This window comes from Pipra filicauda, unplaced genomic scaffold (assembly GCF_003945595.2).
Source record: "Pipra filicauda isolate LSUMZ 115617 unplaced genomic scaffold, ASM394559v2 scaffold443_size986076_pilon, whole genome shotgun sequence".
Lineage (NCBI taxonomy): Eukaryota > Metazoa > Chordata > Aves > Passeriformes > Pipridae > Pipra > Pipra filicauda.
In genome coordinates, this window is record NW_024104580.1 from 28,017 (window position 1) to 52,130 (window position 24,114).

At 42.2% G+C, this 24,114-nt stretch overlaps 1 protein-coding gene across 2 annotated transcripts; it reads right to left on the bottom strand.

Annotated features, from left to right (window-relative positions):
• Positions 1 to 2,435: 2,435 nt before the first annotated feature.
• On the bottom strand, positions 2,436 to 20,026 carry SERTM1 (serine rich and transmembrane domain containing 1). 2 transcript variants are annotated; one of them, XM_039385858.1, is made up of 6 exons: positions 19,458 to 20,026; positions 12,909 to 13,004; positions 6,485 to 6,627; positions 5,952 to 6,037; positions 3,436 to 5,808; positions 2,436 to 2,757 (listed from the first exon to the last, which is right to left on the bottom strand). In XM_039385858.1, exon 5 carries the CDS (start codon positions 5,626 to 5,628, stop codon positions 5,305 to 5,307), a length of 324 nt encoding a protein of 107 aa, XP_039241792.1. In that variant the 5' UTR covers positions 5,629 to 5,808; positions 5,952 to 6,037; positions 6,485 to 6,627; positions 12,909 to 13,004; positions 19,458 to 20,026; the 3' UTR covers positions 2,436 to 2,757; positions 3,436 to 5,304. The 2 variants fall into 2 exon arrangements, with proteins under 2 accessions (XP_039241792.1, XP_027569290.1); XM_027713489.2 differs by lacking the exons at positions 5,952 to 6,037; positions 6,485 to 6,627.
• Positions 20,027 to 24,114: the final 4,088 nt, after the last annotated feature.

Sequence of the window (24,114 nt, forward strand, 5' to 3'; positions counted from 1 at the left end):
TAGCACAGCTGGAATAAAATGTTCCATTTTTAACAACTCAGCCAAGTAGTTTTTCTATTATTCTTTAAAAATAGATAGTTTGGCAAAAATGTAATTTTCCAAAGAAAACTTACCAAGTTTTTTTTGTAAAAATTATACATTAGATTATACTTTAAGGAAGTATACTTTTTTCCTTCTGAACTTTTAACTGAAGCTGCTCACAGATGTCTATTGTATTAAAGCTGCATCTTTTGGCACTGAAACAAATGCAACCATTGTGTTGGTGCTTTCCATAAGGAACAGAAGGTGAACTGAAACCATGCAAAGAAGCCCAGTCCAATTTCCTGAAGGCAACCAGAGATCCTATACATGTTGATAGCAACCTACTGTGATTTTCAGACTTACAGTGGGTAATCAGCTCCCATTGATATAAAACAAAGAAAACAGAAGTGAAAAATAGCTCATCATCCTGGTCCTGCCTCATTGTCACCTGCATGGTGATTACCATGATTACAGTAATGCACCTACCTGGCCTTGGAAGTGAATACACAGGAGGCTGACGTTGCTTTTACCTCCAAGCACAGTGCTAGGAGGAGCTATGGCAACAGCTGTCATCAAGAAAGTGCCCCTGGCCAAGCCCCAGACTGGGGCAGCATCTTGGCTGGTTTTAGCCACCTCATTTACAGGTGAGTGATCTAGGAGCTTTGTGGAGCTGTGGTGTGAGCGTGGGGCTGTGGCTGCAGGTGGGTCCCATTGGCACGTCAAACTGACTGGCATCACATAGATCATTTAGTGTAGCCACAGAGTGGGGTCGTTTTCTTTGGGAGCCTACAAAGGGCAGTGGATGTGAAAAGGTCATTCAGCTGGGGAAGCCGCTGAGCTGTGATTCACTGTGTTTCCTTAGACAAGCATAACAGATGCAGTGAAAACAGTCCTATCAAGAAAAATGGGAGGTATACGGACCTCATAAATAACCTTCCCACACAGATGTCATTCCCAGTGCTCTCACAAAAAAAAAAAAAAAAAAAAAAAAAAAAAAAAAAAAAAAAAAAAAAAAAAAAAAAAAAAAAAAAAAAAAAAAAAAAAAAAAAAAAAAAAAAAGACTCTGAAGGAAAAAGGCTCAAGTATAGCAGAGCATGATGCTCCATGGGGATTCAGCCTTGTCAGAGTACCATGGAGTTAGACAGTGAGAGCAGGGCAAACAAGTTGCACAGACGAGGAATAAGAATTGTTCCCAAGTTAAAAGATATTTATAGGAAATCCAGACAAGACTTTCAGCTTACAGAGAGAAACCTTTCAGGTGAGCTGGCAGACAGAGAAGGACTGAACGGTGAAAATAATTCCAGTAGAATAAACTCTCAGCAGATGAAGAGTTACTAAGTGGCACTAAGAGCATGATGTTTCAGGATGGGAATAATTTGGTAATGTTGAGGACAGACGAATATGATGGGTTAGTTTGACAAGTAGGGCCAAGGTGGCCAGCAGTGCAAGAGTCTTACATATAAAGCCCACCACAGCCTTCACTATGTACTCTTTGATTAAATATGCTTAAATGGACCATATTTGTTGAACTTTCCTCATCCGTGCTTTATTCATATTTTTCTTCCTATAGATTTCCAAGTATACTTTGCAACTACCTGATGCCATGCAGTCTTGGAGTCCTCTATTACCAAAGCTAATGGCACTGTTGGAAGTCAGAGGGCTTAGTAAAAACTAAAAAGGGCTCAGGGCAAGAGCTGACTGTTAAATGTCGAAATTGTAAAAGAAACCAACACCACAAAAAGGCAGTGGAAAAGCTGGAAAAATGTGTGGCTGCAGGCAGAAGGGGGAGCAGAGCAGCTCTTTAGCAACAAATTATTGAACAAATCACCTCCTAGTAAAGATACTGCTTACTAAGCTCCAGGGATGAGAAAACATATCATGAGGAAGCAGCAAGCCAAAAGCCGCTGGTTTTGCCCTGATGTGATCCACAGGATCAGCTGCAGGGAGGCCAACACATGCAGATGCCACAGCCCTTCTGGGCAGCCTGCGCCAGTGTTTGACTACCCTCATAGTAAAATATTTTCTTGTGATCAGGTGGAATTTCCCGTGTTTCAGTTTGGGCCCATTGACTCTTGTCCTGTCATTGGGCATCACCAGGAAGACCCTGGCTCCCTCTTCTTCCTCTTTCTCATGAGGTATTTATACATATTGATGAGATCCTTCTGAGCCCTCTCTAGACTAAACAGTCCCAGGTCTCTCAGCCTCTCCTCACATGAGAGTTGCTCCATCCCTTGATCATCTTAGTACCCAAGCACTGGACTCACTGCAGTATGTGCACATCTCTCTTCTACTGGGGAACCCAGGAATGGACATAGGAAAAAAAAATCCTGCAACTCTAGTTAATAGAATAGAATATTTTCTGTTGGAAGGGACCTACAGTGACCATCTAGTCCAACTGCCTGACCACTCCAGAGTTTATCAAAAGTTAAGAGCATGTTAAGGGCATTGTCTAAGTGCCTCTTAAACAGGCTTGGGGTATCAACCACCTCTCTAGGAATCCTGTTCCAGCGTTGTCAAGTTAACTCAGGCTCAGGTTGTCAGATTGGTTTGTTTTTTCTTTCCTCTGTTTTTTTTCTTGAAGAACTTAGCAATCCTCAAAAATGCCATGGTGCTTTTCTCCTGTGGCTTCTCCTGATGCTATTTTGTTGGATCCTACTTGTTTCTGCTCAGATCTGTCCTGAAGAGAACAGGTGCAACTCAGCTGAAATCAGGACGACTATACAATCCCATATGTCACTGCAGAGTGGGAAAAAATTAATAGCGTCTAGTAAACTACAAAGCAAAATCAAATGTGTGGTTTCAGTTATTGTTGCTACTTTTTGCAGTCTGAAAAATACTTTTTGCTCTTGTGAAGTTTGACAACAACCAGTTGAACAAAGCCAATGGGGTTTTAACAGTCTGTATTTTAATATTAAATGTCTCCATATCTGCAAGTATAAGCACATTGCTAGGAACAAATACCCATCTCAACCTCTGGTCTCATCTCTGGTTTTGATTAAATTTCTGCATTTGCAGCAGAGGAAGCAACAAATTTACGACTTTGCCAGTAAGAGAAGATAGTTGAACAGTTGCCCTGTCTTGATTTACAGTTCATTAATTTTTATCTGCCAGTCAACACACAAATACATTCTGCTACAGGTTTAGGATTTGGAAGAGCTTTCAGAAAGGAAATAATATTTCCTGATCCCTCTTAAATAGTTACCTCTTTTCTCACAGCAATTACAGTGAAAAGTGACATACAAGAAATTTTTGTCTAGATGAATAAAATATTCCAAGCAATAAATATATTCATCAAACCAGTTTGACTCAGGGAACCTGAAGGCTTAAATTCTTTATTAGTCAGCAAGTTCTTTGACTTTGTAAGGAGCTAATCACCACAGTAAGTCATTATCACTTACCATACTCTATACTCACTTTAAAAAATTGAAAACACCGACTCCAGAATCATCTGTGTTATTTTGCTGAGAAGCTGCATTTCTAATGATTATATTTACACTGGGCTTTCCAAATTTCTCTTTTAAAGCCTGTGTAGTTAATGACAGTCTGTCTTGTTGACGAACACAATGACAGGTTTGCAGGAAGCATAAATCTGGTTGGGAGGTCTTCTGCAGCTCTGTAACCTCTCAGCCTGCTGGGTAGTAGGCTTGCCATGCAAGGAGAGGGCAGCTGCCCTGTGTTCCTGTTGAGACCAATCCATCTCCCAGAGCTGTGCCTGCTGTTATGTCAGCAACAGAAGCAGCAGTGACGTCGCCGTACCCTTCCTCGGGTCTCTGCAGTAGCTTGGATCCTGCCCTGAGAGCAAAAGTTGCATGGACTTGAGTGGCAGGATGGGGCTGTGCTTACACAGTGCAGTAAGGAAAACAAGGCATCACACTGCAGTATGTGGCTGCAGTCCTAGCAGGTCACACTTGGCATTCCAAATCACTACTTTGAATGTTTGGCTTGATTTAAAGCCCAGCTGACCAAAGGATCCTGTTCACAAAGCTTCTAGTTATTTTACTGCAGAAGTTGAGTGATGTGTTACATTTTGGGCTGGGGGAATCATAACCCAAACTATGACATGGCAAAAAGGAATGAGACTGATGAAACATCAACCATTTCTCTCCCTCTCATCTCTGGCCTTTCCTGATGCTGATGGAGAAAACGGGCAGGGCCACTGCCATTTTCCTGCCCATCCCTTCCTACCCTCTGCAGGTACAGCTCTGAGGGTCAGGGCACAGGTCTGCCTGGCCATAACCCAGATCCTCAAGTCCCTGCTCCACCCCAGTGTGCATTTGTGAAATCACAGGACAAAACCTGGCCCAGAAAGTCTTCACCAGTACAAGTAATTTCTGTCCCTGCTAGACCTGCTCACATGAGTACAAATATCTTGTGCCTAAAGGACAGTTTAGGAGCTATTCCCTTGCAAACTATATTTGTTGATTGCAGGTCTTTTAAAAGAAATCACTAGTTTGTCCTGGTATCCAGTAAGAATAAGCTACAGTATTAGTGAAGAATGCAAAGGAGTTGAGTGGTATTTATGATTCAGCAGCAAAAGCTGCCCCCTGGAGGAACAAGTCATTAAGCAAATGAGCTGCAACAGGTCTAAAAATACCTCCACACATTCGATAGTATTGTTATTAAAGTTGCTTTACTAAGTTAACCAGAGACTCAAAAACTGAAATACAGACTTTATACAGAACGAGTTGGGAGTACAAATAAACACAGGCAATATTCTTCAAGAAATGGTTTTTAGTTGTGTTTTATAAACATCAATAAATACCAAAAAAGACATGAAAATTAAAAAAAAAAAAAAAGAAACAATACCAACAGCTTCAAATTTTCATAATATTTATAATTTAAGCAGATTTTTTTTATACTTTTGCAATAGGGATTTCATTCAGAAGTCCTTATATAATTAAAAAATGAGAAAGAAAATTAGTCAGGATATTACTGACACAAAACCAAGGAAGGAGTCACAACTAGGGCAGAAAAATGACACATCAAGTTAAAACTGTATTACAATTTGGCAGGAATGCTCTTAATGAATACCATATATGTGTGAGAAAGAGACAGCATCACTATTACAGGCAAGAAATGATGATCAAGTATCATTATCCATAGTCCAAAATGAAAATTAGTTAAAGAGGAAATGAAGACTAGAAAAGGAAAAGGGAAAAAAATAAGGAAACTTAAAAAACCTCCTCTTCCTAATAGTCTTCTAAGGCGAATGTTGCATGCATTACCTCCCCAAGAAACTAGACAGAGCTCTTCCATTCCCCATATATTACCTTTCATTTAGTTTCATGAAGAAAGGTTTGAGAGAGCAGAGCGCTGGGAAGAAATACTACAAACCTCTAAATTAGTGAACGAACTTCCAGCATCACTATTGTATTCTGGGTAGGAGGAACTGGAAGAAATTATGTTTTTCAGCCTCTGAAGTGCAATGATCAATAGCAAAAGGAGAAAAGCTAAGAGGCTAAGGAATATAGAAACATAGACATAAACATTGGATAAACGGCCAGGTGATGAATCCACTGAAGTTGAAAGAGATGTGGGATACAGCTCCAGAAAAGTCCCATTTTCCATGTTTCCTACAAATCCAGATGAAGGGTCAGGTTCTGACATTACTGGATTTGTGTTTTAAAAATCACAACAGATCTTGTATTCAAAGGTTTTAGTAGAATAAAAAGGGTTTATATTAAGCAAGCATTTTTCCATCACAACGGTGAGATGACGAGTCAGACAGTGAACAAATTTATCCTTTACTGCTCAAGCCAGGACAATTTAAGATCATATCCTTTGGAACTGCAAATAAAAAAAAGAGGCAAGATTAATTTACTAGCAGATAATGTGCACCTGATACAATTTAGCTCTTAAGAGTTACAAGTTATTATTCCTTAGTACAAAGCTGCAATTCTTAAAAAAATAGCTAGGAACTATCTGCTTACCTCAATTTTCCAAAATGCAGGGATTAGGAGAAATCCTACTGAATCCTAATGAATTAAAATTGACTTCTCCACCATGAGTTGTTTAACTGAAAGGCACAATCACAAATGTGCTTTATATGGGACAGAGATATTGAAATCCAAATTTATCTAGTGGAAAAAATCTAGTCAAGGAATGAAACCCCTTCTCAAGACTTCAGCTCCTCAACCTAGATGAGCAAGGCCACCCAACATCACAATGGATGATGTATCCATTAGCCACTTACTCCATAGTGTCTTGCTAGAGGTACCCAGAATGAGAAAATCTGCCAGACTTGCTTTCTTACTATGTATTTTTAAAATGGTTTGAATGGTTTCAAGTATCAAAATGCATCTTGCTGTAATTCTGCCATGGCAGATCTCAATGGCAGGCAGGTTTCAGTGAAGTGATGCAGCTTCTGACACCTACAATCAAAATCCTAAGGGAATGGGCAGCCCTTAGCAAGCACGAGGTGACTATCTAAGGGCAGCAAACACTAACTGGGAAGAGATCCCACCTTTGAAAAAGCTTTGCCTCCAGCCATTTGTCAGAACCTGGAAGCTCCAGTGCTGGCAAAGGTCAGAGTAGCACAGGATAAGCAGATCAGGGAATGCTAGGATGCTTTCCTTTAAACGAACATAGTCAGTCCCCTGGTGCAGGCTGGAAGCATAAGAGAAGACTTGGTGATGGGGAATCGCTTTTAAAAAGCTGACATGCTGTAGCTGAATTACATGGCATAACCCTTGCTTTTGTTTTGGTACAAAAGAGATAATGCAAGTTGCACACAAGGTAGGAAATTAAGATCATTCTCTGCATATAATCACCCACATGCAATCTTGCCATCCATCCATTCATGGTCAGCCTCTCATTGCAGATACCAAGGCACCACAAGGAAAGTCAGCAAGCTTTCCTCCCACAAGGAAAACAATATCCATATAGAACTATCTTCCCAGTGTGATTCCTCTCATCCTGACCATGGTTTCCGCCATGTCCTGTGGTCCCTGTGATAATACAATTATCTCTGACTCACATTTAGAAGCTTTGAGGAAAATTCCACTGATTTTCATAATGATAGAGAGCACAAACACCATCAGCATCAGTCAGAGAGACAGAATCAGACCTTGAAGTGATGATGTGACAGCCTGGAGTCTCTCCTTCTCTGTGTCACACAACCACCCAAGTATCTATCTGGGTTTCCATGGGAGTGTCCCACTGCTGTTCCCAGCAATGACCTGCCTTATAATTTTTCCTTTAAATGTGCAACTTTTTCTAACTTTCTTCAAGTACCTCTTTCTTCAAGAGGCTGACACTTTTTGAAATTAGGTGTGACCTCAAAAGCCCCAACCTGAACTAAGGATGCTTTAAAAGTATAAGGTATTTAAAATTCCTAGAAGTTTGCTTTCCAGACACTGAAGTTATTTGCATAGTTACCTACTGTACTTTGGCACTGTAAATTAAATTTAGGTTATGCTATATGCCATTAAAAGCCCTAAGTGCCTGAGTAAACAAGTACTACATTAAGTGGTAAGTAGAATTTAATTGTACATTTTTAGCCAAGATGGCTAAACTCCCTTTTATCTGCATGGACAGGATGGCCAGATCACAACAGCCTTTGGGAATGAAAGATAGCCACTCCTAACCCCAAATATGTCCAGGCATTGCTTGAAGGGTGCTAGCTGGCCAAAACCATGCCAGGAGGTCAGTTTGCTAATTCAACAGGAGCCTATGTCCTGGCCTGGATTAATTTACTAGTACACACACATCCATAATGCTTTCATGGACAAAAGGTTACATTCCAGATGTTATTTTATTGTTTATTGCTTTTATTGTTTTATAGTGGAGCTTTTGATAGTCTTAACCAAGCATCCCAATAGCCTACAAGACATGCAGGAGTACAGAACTGCACCTACATATACCAGAAAAAAATATTCTTACCCTTGTGGTATATAACTCATACTCATGCATAAAATATACTAAACCAAAACAATTTTATAACCTTAATAGTATTAAGCTCCACAGGAAACGGTATTTGTTGTACCTCGTGAAATAACTCATAACAGACTGAACAAAGAGAGATCCTTATGAGATTATACTCCTTTTGAACTGTCTTTAATTTAGTGATCCAAAATTAACTAATGGAACAATATGTGTTCATTTCATGTTCTGGAAGTAGTTAAGTGTGTTATAGCTAATTTATCCTTTTTAAAAAATAAGCTTTGATATAGGAGATATTTATCCTTAATTACTCGTCATAATGAAAAGCAGATCCATTATTAATTGAATTGCTCTATAATAACTTAAGGAATTAATTCACATGAATTCTTTAACATGGCAGAAGTTAAAAGTCTTTAAATTTTTCACAAATTTTAAACCTACTACGTTCTAATTTTATCATTAACACTTTTGGCCCTGCTACAAGGAAGAACTTTGACATGGTACTTTTTTTGAAGTTAGTGAAAAACCTATGGTCTTAAACTGGACTAATCAGAACCTCAGTTAAGCAGAGATGTGAGCGCTTTGATAAATCAGAGCTTTTATAGGTCTTACGCCATCACCCAGGCTACTTTTAACTGAGCATTTTGTAACGAGGTCAGAGACACTGTAAAAATTCTGATTCCAAATGATTATGGCCTAGATTCCAGCTGTCTCACTAACACTGTGTAGTGACGCGATGCGTAAAATGTAGCTTTGGCTAAAGTGGATAGTATTTTAGGAAGAAGAAAAAAAAATCTGCGTTGTTTTAAACACAGAGTTAAAAATATGGACCTAAAGTCTAAGGTCCTACTCAGTCTAAAAGGATTTTTACCAACCATCTGCACCCTACTGGAGTAAAATGGCAGAATCATACAGATTGTGAACATATCTGGTCCCGACAATTCAGTAGTTTTCATAGGAAAGGTACAAAATGCATAAGAAATAAAACAGATCTGATCCTGCTCCCTGATGATGATTCCTGGTGCTGTTCCAACATGGTGATCCTGCCAGAGAGCAGCCAGGATGGCTCAGCCAGCGATGTGTGGCAGGGGTGCAAACACCATTCTGAACCTCATGCAACTCCATGGTTCTAGGGCTGCACAAACCTCTGCCATGCTGCAAATTAGACCTCACAGCCTTTGAGAGCTTAGTTTTATTCAGTGCACCACATCTACCACTTCGGCTGAGGTTTCTACTTCTGCTGGGAGAAGATGGTAAGTGGCATGAACCATTTGTCTCTCTTACCCCAATTCTCCCAAAGGAATAATCCCCATAAAGCCAGATGTCAGCTTCACCTTCCTGTTTGGTAATTGGTTTTTTTGCACTTCTGAAAGTGAAATAGAACAACGCCATAACATCTAGCCCAAACCTAGTCCCAAAAAAATGACTGGGAATTTTGTCACTGACTTCAAAGCATGGCAAAAATAGCTAACTGCAATAAACCCATTGTCTTTGTGAGAGCCATAAACTGATCAAGGACTTTAACAAAGGAGCCAAAGTTTTCAAATTCTGTAGTGGTCCCTGCCTTCCCTTCATCTATTGTTGGAAAGCTGAGTTGGTTTAAGGCAAAGAATTAACTGAAAGTGTTGTTCCTGAATGACTGCAGATGGAGAAGAATTCTGACTCTATTTGACAGGAGAAGGCTTTCCAGCTAACTCCTGAAAACTCCTGGGACAGGAGAACTGGGACCTGTCTGCTGGGGGACTCAGATTTTGTGGTGTAGCTGGATCTGGATTACTTTGTCAGAGGCACTTCTGCAGTGCCAGGGTAGGGTTCTGTGACTCATCCTGAGTCATTGAGTCCTGCCCCACTGCCAAAAGGCCCAAGTGCCTTTCTGACACTGGCTAATTTTTCCTGTTGCTATTACTCCATTGTTACAGCAGACTTGCTGCTCCAATGGACAAACTGCTTAGAAGATTCACACATTTCAGTAAAACAACTCACTGTTCCAAGAAGGCAAAGACTCTACCTCCATGCTCTGCTGGTTTTAGATGTACAAGAGAGCAAAACCTTGTTCTGTTACTTTAGTCCCCAAATATGAGGGTTGGCACACAAGGAGAGGCTCTCCTAGACACATGGTGTCATTTGTACATCCTGGCTTTTCAACCGAAACCACTATTTAAGTATTTTCTTCAATGTGTGCATTGTTTCTCCATTCATGTCCTCGGTATAAATCACCTTCCACAGGTGAAAACAACCACTCATATCCCAAGGGTAGGCCTACCTGGCAGATACTATAGGCAGGCTCAGTTGGAGTTTTTAATATTTTCTTTTATCCTGTGGTAAGTCGGAGATAGGCAAAGAGGTATTCAATAGAAGGAGGGCAAACTGGGTAGGTGAGGGATGGAGCAAGGCATCACTATGTAAAAGGTCAGCCCCAGGTACCGTGCAGTACCATGCCTGAGTAGCCATGCCAGAGCTATCCACTGTTTGCATATTTGACAGTACTGGTCATAAAAACTATTTTGTCAGACAATGCAAATGTGGTCAGGAGCAGAGGCCTCACAATGAGCATATGCCCTGAGTACCAAATTATAGGTAACATATGTAATTTAATCTTTAGGATCGCTGAGACAGTAGTCATCTCCTTGTTCAAACTAAGGTGAATGTTAAATGAGAATGCAACACTACACAGGATGGCATGCAGCAAACTGAACTTTTTCATAGTCCCAATGTCATAAATGCTTTACCATCCAGCCATCTGTATTGCACGCCTCCACACACCTTGATGGAACAACTATTTCTCCAGGCTCAGTGAAATATTATTTAATGGAGCATACTCACAACCACTGAAACCCTAAAAACTGAGGAACAGGAAGCAAAGATAAGTCTGGTAGACTGAATTTCTTGGGAGTTTATCGGCCATAGAAAAGGACTTTGTTTTCTTGGTTCTTCCTGTGTTTTTGTGACTACAAGCTGAGAAATACCTTGGCTGTTTCAGAGGCTTCAAAATGTTTAAGCAGAGAGACAGATTGACATCAAAGAAAACCAGCATTTTTATGCAAAATAAACTAACATTTTTGTCACAATCTCCCATGAACTTTCTTTACAGGTAGAAGGTATTCTAGAAAGCCCCTATTGTAAACAATTTCTAACATGAGAGCTTAATTTGCCTTTAGTATAGTTACAAGAGTGAGGTCCCTCATTCAGCTAAACTTCAATATGCTGTTAATTGTACCTGCCTTCCTTCCCTAAAAATTTAAAATCCTCTTGGCTGATTTCAGCCCAATGTATACAAAAAGGCAGAGGATGAGTGCAACAAAAGGGATAGATTTAATCTTCAAAAGAGAGGGCTCTGTGAAGCGGGACAGGGAGTCCCTCACTGACCCATGCAGGACAGCTGAAGAAGCTTGCCCACATCAGATGTCTCTGGATCCTTGCAAAGGGAGCCTCTGACCACCAAGCTTCATTATTTTGTACACACTGCCATCCTGTGAATCTAATTCCCATGCTAGCACATGTGTGTCTCAGATGACATGGAGATAAAGGTCAAAGCAGCACATCACACTAGTGGAATAATGCATCCACTATGGATGACTTGGGACCATGCCCATGACGGGGAGGATCTGGTGGTTAGCAGATCCTAGATGGCACTGGAAATCTCACTAGAAAATGGCTAGGAAAGGGAGATGAGTTGCAAGATGGTACTCTGGGCCTGTGCAAAAATTGCTTCCTCTGTATGAGGCAAATAGCTCTTTGTTTTGGGTAGGAGAGGGGAGGCAGAGGACATTCATTAAAGGTGACACTATTAAAGAACTCTCAAGTGTGTTCTCTGCTCCATTTTGCCCTTTTGTAAAGTTAATGCCAGGAGTGAGCAGATAATGATATCATTCTCTCATGAGCTGAAACCAGAACCACCTCTCCTTTGTTCAGCATCAGGGCAGGAAGAGCAGGAGGTTCCCAGGTGATATGATGATGCCAAATCCAGGATGAGACCTTCTCATCCCTAAAGGTGTGTTACCTCCCCCCCAAGTTCTGTTATCATAGTGATTGCTTCCAAAAGCTGGCAGCAAGAGTTCACTAGATCAACACATGTATGAAGGCCAGTGAGCTTCTGGTTTCATCTTCCCCCTCACCGCCTTTGTTTTCTACATTTATTTCCTTTAGCACATAGGACTATATTACCAATATTGTCTTTCCAGCTAACTTGTAACACAAAGTATTTAATGCCAATAAAAAATGTGTTTGCACGCTCATATTGAAGGGCTGAATGAACTTTAAGTACTGTGAACACTTCAGCCTTGAAAAGCAATTTGCTCTAGACTGGAAAAATATAGCAATTAAAAATCATGCAACTAAATAAGATGGTAGCTCTAGAAAGAAAAAAGAAGTAAGTAACATCTTATTCCATTGAAAATGCAGGTAGGAGTTTACCAAGAATATGATCCTTAATACTTCTTATTCTTGCATAAATGCCTTTGGCAATTAAAAGACCTGAAGTAATTAGGATGTTTCTTTTTCCCATTACAGTTGGACCCTTCAGGAGTAGAAAATCCCTTTACCACTCTGTCTGGCAAACAGGATCAGTGGGCAACTGACTCAATAAAATAGAGCACACCAGGAAAAGAAAAAAACTATTTCCTGCCACAAGCAAAGTTTTCCTTTTAATTTATGATCTAATTTCATTTTTTTATTATGATTTAATATGATTTAAATTTATGTCTTTGAAAATCTAAGAGGACAAGTGCCCAGATGGCTTGGCTGCGGGTTAAAATCAAGTTATATTTTGTTTGGGGTTTCATGTGGGGATGGGAAAAGGAAACTTTCAGAGCCATAAGGATACTTAGATTAATTCAGATAGGCTCAAATGATTCAATAATTCACATTTCCCATGGATCTGCAGACTATAGAGTAATTGATATTAATGTAAAGCAAAGACATCATGACCTCAGATCAGACCCAGAACCTGTCAATTGAATCTGGTCTTTAACAGAAAAACAAGCAAGGAGAAAGAATAAAATACTTACAAGCAGGAAGAAGATATGGGGATACAAGCCAAATGTCCAATGTGCAGGTTGGTTATCACACCCAAATCTAAAGGGACTGCACGGTGAGAAAAGCACCTATAAAAAAGCAAATAAAAGCTTTAGTAATCAAAGTTTAGTAATAACTACAATAGTAATAAAAAACAAGGAGGAAAAGTGCTCAATTTTGACTGCTCTTAGTGCCAGAAATTTCAGAAAAAAACCAAACCAACTGGAATCCTGGCTTGTGTTTTATTCCTGCTAGTGACATCCTTCTGCTGTCCAGTTACACCACTGCATGTGCAATATAAAACCCATGATCTTGAACTCTGCTTTACAGCCATTCTTTGATAACACCTTTCTCCTCTTCTTTTGCAATGTGCTCCAGGACCAAGACAGACATCTGTCCCATGGCACCTTTCTAAGCAATGAAGCACTGCATCTGCACTCCAATTCATTTTGCATTATCCTCTAAAAATTTCTGTGAAGAATCAGCCCTTTCAGATTACACACTATTATTTATTTATTCTCTTTATTTCAGACTATCTGCAGTTTAAGTTCACATACCTGAAATACCCAAACTGAATGCTGTATATGCACAGGGATAATTAGAATTGTGTGTGCTACACGCATTCAATATCTAGAATTAAAATGTAGCCCCTGAACTGTTTTTAATAAAGTAAATTAAATATCTTGTATATGAAGAAACAATCCCAGAATTTTGCAGATTAAAGCAAAAGTAGGGCTACCTTCAAAATGATCCTCCCCTCTGGGAGAGAAAAGACACTTTAACAATCATTGTACCTCTCAGAGCTCTACCTTTTCAGCAGGTTTGGTTCAACTGCTTTAGAGAAGCAGATCTCTGGGGATGGATGTTAACGCATTGTTGTGTTGCTTTCATCCCTTCAATCACTGAATCACTTATGGTTTAAACCTCTCCAAGTTCAATAAAGAAAATTATCTAATGCAGCTGTTAAAAGTCAGTATTGTTGAAATCCAAATGTTTTGATAACTTGACTATAGTAATGTTCTACCCAAAGAAGTTAGACAGCTTCCTGACCATCTTGCTATGCAGAAGGAGAGGTAGGAGGCTGCAGATGAACATCAATGTCAGCTTCCCTGAGGATGGACCCAGGACATCCTCTGGATGTGAGGGCATGCACCATGCCACCTTGTCCAGAAGCAGGTAGGCTGAAGCAGGTGGTGGTACTAGGATGGAGAGCAGGTACAAGAGCCCCCGTATACCTTTTCTGCAGCAAATATGCCTCATGCAACAAAGAGCTCTATACTGTGTCCCTCAGTTTTTTCTGCTCACAGCAGGCACCCTTTCCCTTCCCTTCCCTTCCCTTTACTTCTTTCAGAACAGTTCTCTTGGGGGAAAGAGGCGTGAATCTCTGCAACAGGGACTGTATCTTCAACCAAGACAAGTATAAATGATTTTGCTTCTTTTCCAGCTTTCTCTTGTCTCTCTACTCCCAGATCCACAGAGCACTGCTTTTGCCCATTTAGTCCTTCATTCATCCCAATAGCCGGTGAGGCGAAGGAAACGGAGCCCACCAAGTCTTGAGCTAATTAAACAAGCCAGAGATGTAGTGCAAAACACAAGGCATCCTCAAGGCTCCTTAAATGCAGGCGTCTTATTCAAATGGCAAGTGTACACAGTGAGATGGGGAGGGCTGAGCTTTTGATTACCTTTGAAGAATAAATATCTGAACCAGTTTGATTACTTTTGAAAAACAGAGAAATATTTGGACCAGAATATCAAGAAGCTTATCTTCAGAAGACCCCTGGGCATACACAGTTGTATCCCACAGTCCTTCATCCTTCTTGCACCACTCTGTCTCAGCTGCAGCACTAGACCACAGAAGGATTTGGCCCAAAAAATGTATTCATTCTCACTGACATCAAGATATGTGAGAAGCAGAGACCTATCTTTTTCCTGTATCTCTCAGGATGTGAATGGAGTGAGGAGTCTCACTGCTGTACATCTAGGACCTCAGACAGGGAAATGGGGTCCTTCTGGTCCTGCCTCCCATGGGAGTGTCAATTTGAATCTCATCCCAAAGGACATACAGTCACCAGGGAAATTAGTCTCCTTCTTGTGCTGAAAATTTCTGGTTGCTGAAAATTACAGGTTGCTGAAAAAAAACACCCAAAACTCAACAGTCTACTCTTCGCTGACAACAGTGATGGGTCAGATTTCCTGGTGTCCAGTCCCAGCTTTATTCCCTTCATTACCACTCTGAATAACTTTTGTTATTGACACTCAGCCAAATTCAACCCAAGCAGAAACCTCAAAAACCTTTGAGTTTCTGAAGTTTAATGATAGTGGGTGATCAGACAGAGGGGACATGAAGGTTCACAGAGCCATTTGGTTGCCCCTAATAGCTTTAAATCTTGGCAATTGACTTCTACAGACAAACACAGCTGCTTAGTTGTTACTGTCAAAGTAAAAGACCCCAGGTGCCCAGCTGGAAAAGAGGTCCAGAGCAAGGCTAGACAAGGAAGAGGGAGAAACCAGTGGGTATCAGGAATCCTTAATTTCTGCATTTTGTGTAATGACTTATTGTTTGATTTCTTGCAACCCCAGATTTGGAAGTTTTGTTTGAATAGAAGATTTAGTGTAGTGTGGAATGGCTGCTTAATGAGAAATGAAAATTCCGCTAAAATCCATTTTCCTTAGTGGAACAAGTATATGAAAATGTTTCAACTATTCCTGCCTTGTTGTCTCCTTTCATGGTTGAGTCATCCCATTCCTGCTACCCCTCCTTGCCAAAGCTACAAGTGGCTGTGTGGAGCATCCCACTGACACTGATAAGCCTTTCAGGAGAAGATGCCATCCAGCCTGGGGGTGGGGGGATGGAGGGGGATAGGGGAGAGCAGTGGTGATGTAATTAGTCTCAGAACAAACAAAAAGTAATTAAACTTTGCTACCTCATGCCTGACTCTTAACATGGGCTGCTGATAACCACCTTTTAAATTTGACACAAACAGACTGGCGCTGGGCTCCACAACTGGGGCCAAATGGCCAGTGCAGTGGAGGGCTGTGCACTGTGTTTGCCCTTCCTGAAGCCACACAGACTTCTCCTGGGGCAGTGCTTCAGCTCCTCCACATTGCTTACTCAGAGCAAAACCTACCAGATAAAACATCAAGCCCCAGGGCAAGCAGTCCTTGTTATCAGAGCCTGCTTTCATTTTCCATCAGGCTCACATGTGAGGCTAACAACTTGCAGGGCTCAGACCCTCAGGTTCAGCATTCCTCCAGGTAAAGGGGGGAAAAAACCCTCAGAAATATTGGCATAGTCCCCTTCATGTACAAGGAATACAGTTTTAGGACAAAATGTGGCTAAATCTGGAATGGAATGGATTTGAGATCTCTATTGTCTCTTTCAGTGCTGCAGCACAGCAACCTGCCCAGTGCCAGATGAGGTGGCTGCACACAGGAGTGTACCTGAGAGCCTGCATCTCTCACTCCATATGGGCACATTCATCTCGGGAGACCTCTGTGCAGACTTCAGCAAGGGGCTCTGCTGAACAATAAGTGGCCTTTACCTTTGCTAGTCAATGGGATTATTAGTTCTTAACTAACGAAGCTGTGACCCAGTAAGTGGAGTCCGGATTAATACGAAAACACTTTCCTATTGTAAAATTCAGCTGACATACTGGCTTCAAAGTATTTTATAAAAACAAAGGATATAGTACATATCAAACCCAAAAATGTCAAGCAGATTTCATTTTAACTTAGAAATCCTGACACAATATAAAGCTAGGACAGAATTTTGTACACTTGGCTCAAAAGGAATCTCTCTTAATGCATCATTTTGCTTCAGATTTTTTTTCTCTCCAAAAAAGGCAGATTGTAGTACCAATTACATACTGTGAACTTAAATGCAAGGGAATTTTAGGCACAAATGTGCTATCACAGTAACTATCACTGTAACTCTGCTTCCAGACTCCAGTGGCTCAGCGTACTTTACCAAGAAAAGTAAGAAAACAACCTTCTCCTTTGATTCTGTTTCCCCTCACTGATATAACAAAGATCTCTATCCTTATGACATTCGTTATTTTATCAATGCAGGTTGCATGCACACCCTCCCTTGACAAAGAGACCATGGCATTATCCTATCTGTGTTTGTGTGCCTTATATTTACATATAGTCACTGTTTGCAAAACAGTCTGCAATAACTTAGGCGAAGATAACAACACTATTGCAAAGGGAGTCACATTGAACCATGCTGAGCTATGTAAGCATAAGGGGGCAGGGTTGCACCTGAAATGCCAAAAAAGAGCAAGCAAGGATAACATGGACTATGAAAGGAGACTTTCTGCTGGTGCTAGATGGAGTGATCTTTCAAGAAGTGCCTCTCAGATGTCCTAGCTTTAGAGGACAACGTTGTGCTCAAATCCAGAGCCAGAGTAATTCCAGTGACAGGGATGGTGGCAGCAGCAGTGAAGGCTGGTCTTAAGCATCTCACCAGATGCTGAAGGCATCAAAGCAAAAACAAATGTGCTGGGACATTTCAAGGAAATTAAAGAAATGATGGACAAGGTGCCTACATGAAACTACAAGTAAGTGCAAGGTGGAGCTTGGGGAAACAAAAAGATGATGGCTTGAGGGAGAAAGATGCTGAGAATACAGGCTGATCAAAGCCCAGAGGGTATGTCTTGGTAAAGCTGGAGAGGTGGTACATCATGTATGGGGACACCTGAAAGTGAAGCCTGCGACTGACATGTCCGATGCAGGGGAGAAGGGGGAGCAGCAGAAGGACTGACAAAGAAGGGAGATGCAGATGAAGTGGCAGGCTAAGAGGTGGGTTTTGCAGCAGCGCCATGGATCGACTGTGTCATAACAGGATTTCCTCTGCGCAAGCCAGGAAAAGGAGGTAACCGGAGTCATGAAGACACAGGGGGAGGAGTGCTTGCAAAAGAGTGCAGGAGGTAGAGGTGAAAATATATTGACTTTTTAGTAATGGACTTTTAAAATTCCAAGTCTCAAACCTATCAGAAACATCACATTTTTCAGCAACTTCTGAATACACTCTGTCGTTAAGATAATTCCTCTTCTTCTTCTGCATAGATAGGGTGCCAGAGGGAAAAACTGCATTGCTTCCTGGCTCTGATGAGGAATTTACAGAATAAGCTTATAATTTCCACTGCACCACTAAGACCCAACTATGAACAAAGACACTTGCCAGACACGAGCTATCCCAGTTCAGCCTTTTACATCTGAATAAGTTAACAAAATGCAAACAGCAATAACTTCATATACATACAGTCATCTACATGGTGACAGTACCAGATTAGACTTCGATGCTGAAATAGCCCAGGACCCCTTCCCCATCAGTTCATGGTCCTACAGCATTTATCCTCTTGACAGCAAAGCACACTTACTAGATATAGCAAGTAGCAGTCAGCAGGCAGGCAAGCCTGTTCACCAGAGCAGAGGAAAGCTGGGGAAACATGAGGGAGACAGGGGTGAGATGCCTGCCTTTCCTTCCCCCACCTCGGGTGACATGAATGACCAATTCTGAGAAAGAAGTGGGGAACGAAGGCAGCCAGTATACAGCTACAACCAGCAACAATCTCTAAAGAGAAAAAGCCCTTCTAGGCATTATAGAGAGAAAGCAGCTGGTGGTTTCAGGTTGCCTTTCGTTTTGGTCTATTCAGGCACAGAAAAGTCATAGTGGGTTCATAATGACAGTAAAAGCAAAATCACAAGGAAACAGACATCAACCCTCCATCTGGATCCCTTATCAGAATAAAACTGCCAGCATGATATACATCCTGTAGGGTCCAGATTTTATACGTCTCCACCTTTCTCCCATTCTACTATAATTAACTAAGAATTAAATTTAATAATAGTCAATATGCATTCCTAACAGTCTTTGCTTATATAAATGTGAATCAACATGGCAAATGCTCAGCCCTTTACCACTATTTTCACAATTTTCCTCTAACTGTTTAGCATTTGCAAGCGTAGGAAGAGTTTGTTCTGTTCCAAACTTTATTACCTCTACCAAAATGATGTTGTAACAGCCTGCAGCTTTTAGCTAGACATAAAGTCTCTGTGCACCCATCCTGTTTTCTTTTTTCTACTGCTGTGCTGTCTAAGCTCAGCTCTTCTGTCAGTACGTTAGATAGGCATGTTACAATTTATTTGCAGAGGGAGCAATTCTTTTCCCGCCATCTTCCTGCAAACAATGTGAAAGAGCACACGCATGGCAATCTATGATGGGTAATCTATGCCCACAGAGCCAAGAATGTGCTTGCACAGTGATGACCCAATGCTCTGCACTATCACACCCCTGGTCTGCAGTATCTTTCAGCGATGGAAACTAGCCTGTGCCTCCCTTCTCTCCGCATCCCTCCTTCCAGAACCAGCACAACCCCGATGCTGTCTCCACGCTCTCCTAGAACGTTCCCCTTTCTGCCTCCAACAAAAGCAATTTCTCCGAACCGAAGAAGCGTTCATTCAATTCAAACACTTTGACAAACCACGAAGTCAGTCGGGCTAAAAACAGGTTCTTTACAAAACACAGGCCTAACACGTACCTCAGTTAAACGCTTCTGAAAATCAAATGCCCTTGGTTACGGCACAGGACAGGCAAACCGCTGAGAAGGCTCTCTCGGAGCAGCAGCACTGGCGAGGCACGGCGGGCGCTGCTCCTGAGCTCACGGCGGCTTCCCAAACCCGCCGGGACCCGGCTCAGCCGGTGCCGGACAGCGGGAGGAGCAGCCCCGGCGCTGCGGGACGTGCGAGCAACAGCGCCCGGCCGCCGGGCAGCCCTGCCGGCCGAGGGCACGAACAACGCGCACGGGGTACTAGAGCAGGGGGGAAAAAAGCACCCCAAACCCGGAGTGCCCACCTCCCCTGGAAAATGAAGGCGGCTGACCCCGCCGGGATGCTCCGGCTCAGGCGCAACCGGCAGCGCGGCACCTTCCTGCCCGCGGCCGCCCCGCTGGGGCTGGGGCAGCTCCGCTCACCGCTCTCCGCTCACCACGCCCGGCTCCCCCTGCGCCTCCTCCTGCCCGGCTCGGGCTCCGGTTCCGGCCCCGGCTCCCGCTGCCGTCTGTCCCGCGCGGCCGCGGAGGCAGCACCGCCCCCGGCCCGGCCCCCGCCCGGCCCCCGCCCGGCCCCGCCGCCCTCTGTCCGGTGTCTCTCACTGCTGCGGGGCCGCGGAGGAGGAGAGCAGCCGCTGCCGCATCGCCCCGTACGGGCGGTCTGAGTTGTGCCAGGGGCTAAGGGCTGGGGACTGGGGGTCGTCCCGCCCGCCCAGCGCGCCCTCTGTGTGCGAGCCTGGGAGAGGCGCTGCGCTCACGTGGAAGGGGAGGTGAACCCCCCCTGCCTCACTGGCGTTGGAGGATGGAAGTCACCGGCCATCGCACAAACCATCCCACGGCTGTCCCACAGCATACATCCCCGGGGCTGATCCTTTTCCAAAGAGACCATGTGAAGTCCGTATCCCACAGGGCAGAGCGACCCGTGGGAAACGCGCGCTCCTTCGGGGCAAACCGTCTGCATAGGGTCAGATAGTGGCAGCACAACCGGGAGCTGGGCACAGCGAGGGAGTGGGTTAGAAAAGCGGCTCCCTGGGAAGTGGAAACTTGCAGGCGTATTTCTAAAACTCTTCCAAGTTTTCAAGGTCTCTCAGGGATACTCTGATATCATGTACATGGCAGTGAGTTAATAGTTGTGCCAAGGCCAGCTGAAATAGTGACTATAAGGTAGTGTAAATAACAATAAAATCTGGCTTCCCTAGTTTATTTGGATCATGACTTACCTACAGATATCACATGCTCTGGAATCAAATAGTGAGAAAATACTGGCTGGATCAGGCGCATTTTCTTCTGTGGACACTGTGGAAGGAAAGGCTCAGCTGGCTTCTGGTATGCTTGTCTCATCCACTATGATTTTTTTGGCCAAATGACTTTACTGTGGGTTAGAAATCAGTGATGAGCACTGTGAAGAGCAGATGGGGAGTTTAATGCACCCTCTGCAGCTCAGTCTTGTATCTGGCTAATGTCCATGTGAAGTTCTGAAAGGATGTTGGGAAAGGTTGTTCTTCATTTTAAATTGCTCTTAGGGAACTGTGCAGTTCTTAATGTGCTGTGGAGGCACTCCTGTGAATTGTGCTTTCTTTGATACAGTCTACACAGTTTCAGTAGAAGAGTAACTTGGAATATCACGGTACAGTCACTTTTGGAAGAACAAGACATATGAATAAGTATAAACCTTAAAGGGAAAATAATTCCCAAGACTGAACCATATTTCTCTTTGATAAAACCGGTGAGTGCAATGGCATAAAAAAGAGATGAGGTTGGCTTTGAAGTGGCAAAAATGCCCTTTCTGTTTCACCTCTGAAAAAGGAAGTAAATGTTTTTGTGGATTTGGGGGTGTTTTTATAATTTAGGTATGGCTTTTCAGGGTGGAAAGTCATGTGCATGGTATTTGAACACAAAAAGAATAGCCTATCCGTTAGTGCTATGATATCCCTAACTTGGAAGCAGACCACTGCCTCACTTCAACTTGCAGCCACTGCAGAAAAGGGCACATTTGACAGTGAACTTGCTGATTGCATGATCTTTTGTGGAAATAAGACACAAAGCCTGTTGAAACTGTAGGGAAAGAAAAATTGTAGACACCTACTACACTATTGGCAATGATTAGATTAGTTGTGAAGAACCCTGCTGAAACCATTTTAAAAAATACCAAGAATTTGCTATATCTTTTCTTATTTGTGTACTCAGACTAGAGGACTCTTTGGTACAAGCCCTGTATCTGGGATGTCACTGGATATAAACAGAGACAGATGGTGCATTAAAGTTCTCAACATTGATTTTGCAGAGAGGGGCCCAGGTACAAAACTCTAAGGAGACAGGAGCAGCAAAAGTGGTAAAGCAAAAGGATTCGATCTTGAAAAAAGAAAGAAGCCAAGAGAAATACTTCTGTTATAGCTCAGTTGTTCTAGCAGTGGAATTGCAAGCTGGGACATACAGCAAGAGTTTCCCCGAGGTCGAGCAGGAGGAAGACAAGGAAAGGTAGATGCAACAGAGCAGAAGTGACTGCTGAGCCAGGCATGCTGTTGCTAGCACTGGCCACAAAAATCACTATTTTCTAAAGAAAATGAATTGTGATCCCTTGGACTTTTATCACTTTACTGGATTTTAGTTCAAAGCCTAATCCTTTGAGGAATAAGGAAATTCCTAAGTGCTTCCTACTGACGACCATGCTTATCCCACACCATCAGCCATAGTCAGTAGTAATCCTTGACTCTAGAAGAAACTCAGAAGTCAGATCTGGATCTATCCAGTAAGTCTCACAATCTCAACCTACATAATGTAGGTTAGGTCATATCATCCTATCTTGTACAGCTACAAAAAATACCAGTACTTAGGCAATGAGTGGGAATTCATTTTTGCAGCTGTGCTCTGATTTTTCAATCTTTTCCTGAATAAAGCAGCTCTCAAGGGGAGGTGAACAGCACTGCTGGAAGAGAGTACGATTTGTTCAGCAAAGGAGAACAGGGCAGAAAGGCTTTTGTGCTTCTTGGAGGTCACTGGTATTTCTTTAAGTGTTTTAGATTGGGTCACATCACTGATGTCCTGCTGCTCTTTGTGGCTTGTCCTTTTGCTGTGAGCTGCTCAGTGGCACTGCGTAAAGCTGCACCAGAGGAGCTGTCAGCAAGATCAGGCCTCTCAGTCAACTCTGGTGGCTGTGTCAGCACCTCATGCAGAGGCCATGGTAGTGGGAAGTGCTGCAGCTCCAAAGTAATTAAGTTGCTCTTTTATTGCTCTTCCTCCTTCTGGCTTTTTGTGCAAACAGCACAGTGTGAGCTGGCCCTTCCTCAGGACAGTGTCTTTCATGCAAATACTTCTCAAAATGTTTTGCAATTATAAAATATACCAATAGAGCATTAAACAGAGAAATGGGAAGACAGTTTCAGAGAAGGTTAGAAAAAGAGAAGGCAGTACAGCAAAGCAGAAAAAAATATATGGAGTCTTCAGATGGTGAGAATACAAAAAAAAAAAAAAATAATTACAAAGCCACTTTTTTTCTTTTCTTTTCTTTTTTTTTTTTTTTTAATACAGTTGCAGCCAGATAAGTACTGACTTTGCCTTGGAGTCAGAGCATGAGGCTGAAGGTCAGGAGACTGCACTGGGTGGGTATGGTTGACTCTGCGGTTCTGGCCTGGAAAGGGCACATCAAGGAGACATGGCTTGACTGTTGCTCAGTGAGATTAGGCCTCCAGAGCTCAGTGTCATTCTTGCTGCTACTAGATTGCCTACAAGACAGCATGGCTATAGTGAATTTAATAGCTTTTCTGCCTTAGAATGCAGAAAAGTATGGGAAATTCCATATTACTGCTATTATTATTACTGCTTTGTTGGTTCTGGATATGATTTCCTCTACCAGCTCAGAGTCATTAGATGGTGGAGTAAGCAAACACTTTCTTAATTCCTCCATGTGGCAGGAATGTCTGCCAACAGTGTTGCTATAGCCATGCTGTCTGCTTGGCTTCACTGTCTTTTCTGCTTTAGTATTCCATCCAGGTGTAATACAGCTTGGAGAACTTCAAGAATTCCAGCATTCTGCTGGCTATTATGATGTGAAATGCTGAACATTTTATGTTGTCATGAAATCAGTCACCAAAGAAATGTTTTATCCAAATTTCTCCCTTTATCTTTGTGGTTAGAATTTGTACCTGACAACTTTTTGTCCTTACAAAGACACAGTAATTTATTTATTGAAGTGCATGTTTGGATGCTGGTCAGCCAAATTATGCATCTAACAGAGCCGTATTTTAAAACTGAAGATGAGTTTTTCTGAAATGCTTAAATTCACTTTATTGTAAATGGAAAGTATTAGGTGATCATGAAAATCTCCAGAGGAAGTTCTTACTCTTCAAAGTTTGAGTACAGGAGTTAGGTGTACATGAGCTTTTCTGGTGCTTTAAAGCCATTTATCTTCCTCCTTTTGACTATCTATGGAACTTAGGGACTTCCTAAGAAAGGGCTGCTTCACTACGCTATTAAGATATAGAAACATAGCAGTTAAATGAACTAAATCCCGCCCAAGAAAATCAGATCCTCATCTGTCCAGCTGAGATATGCACTTTAAACATTTACATATAGAGAATGCAGTTCTCCCGAGAGCCAGGATAAAAATAAACCTCTCTGCTATTTGGAAAGATAGTCTTTCCCCCAGAAT

What these genes read in the sequence shown, in the direction of transcription:
- SERTM1 (XM_027713489.2), bottom strand. Translation starts at nt 5,628, where the DNA reads ATGTCAGAACCTGACCCTTCATCTGGATTTGTAGGAAACATGGAAAAT.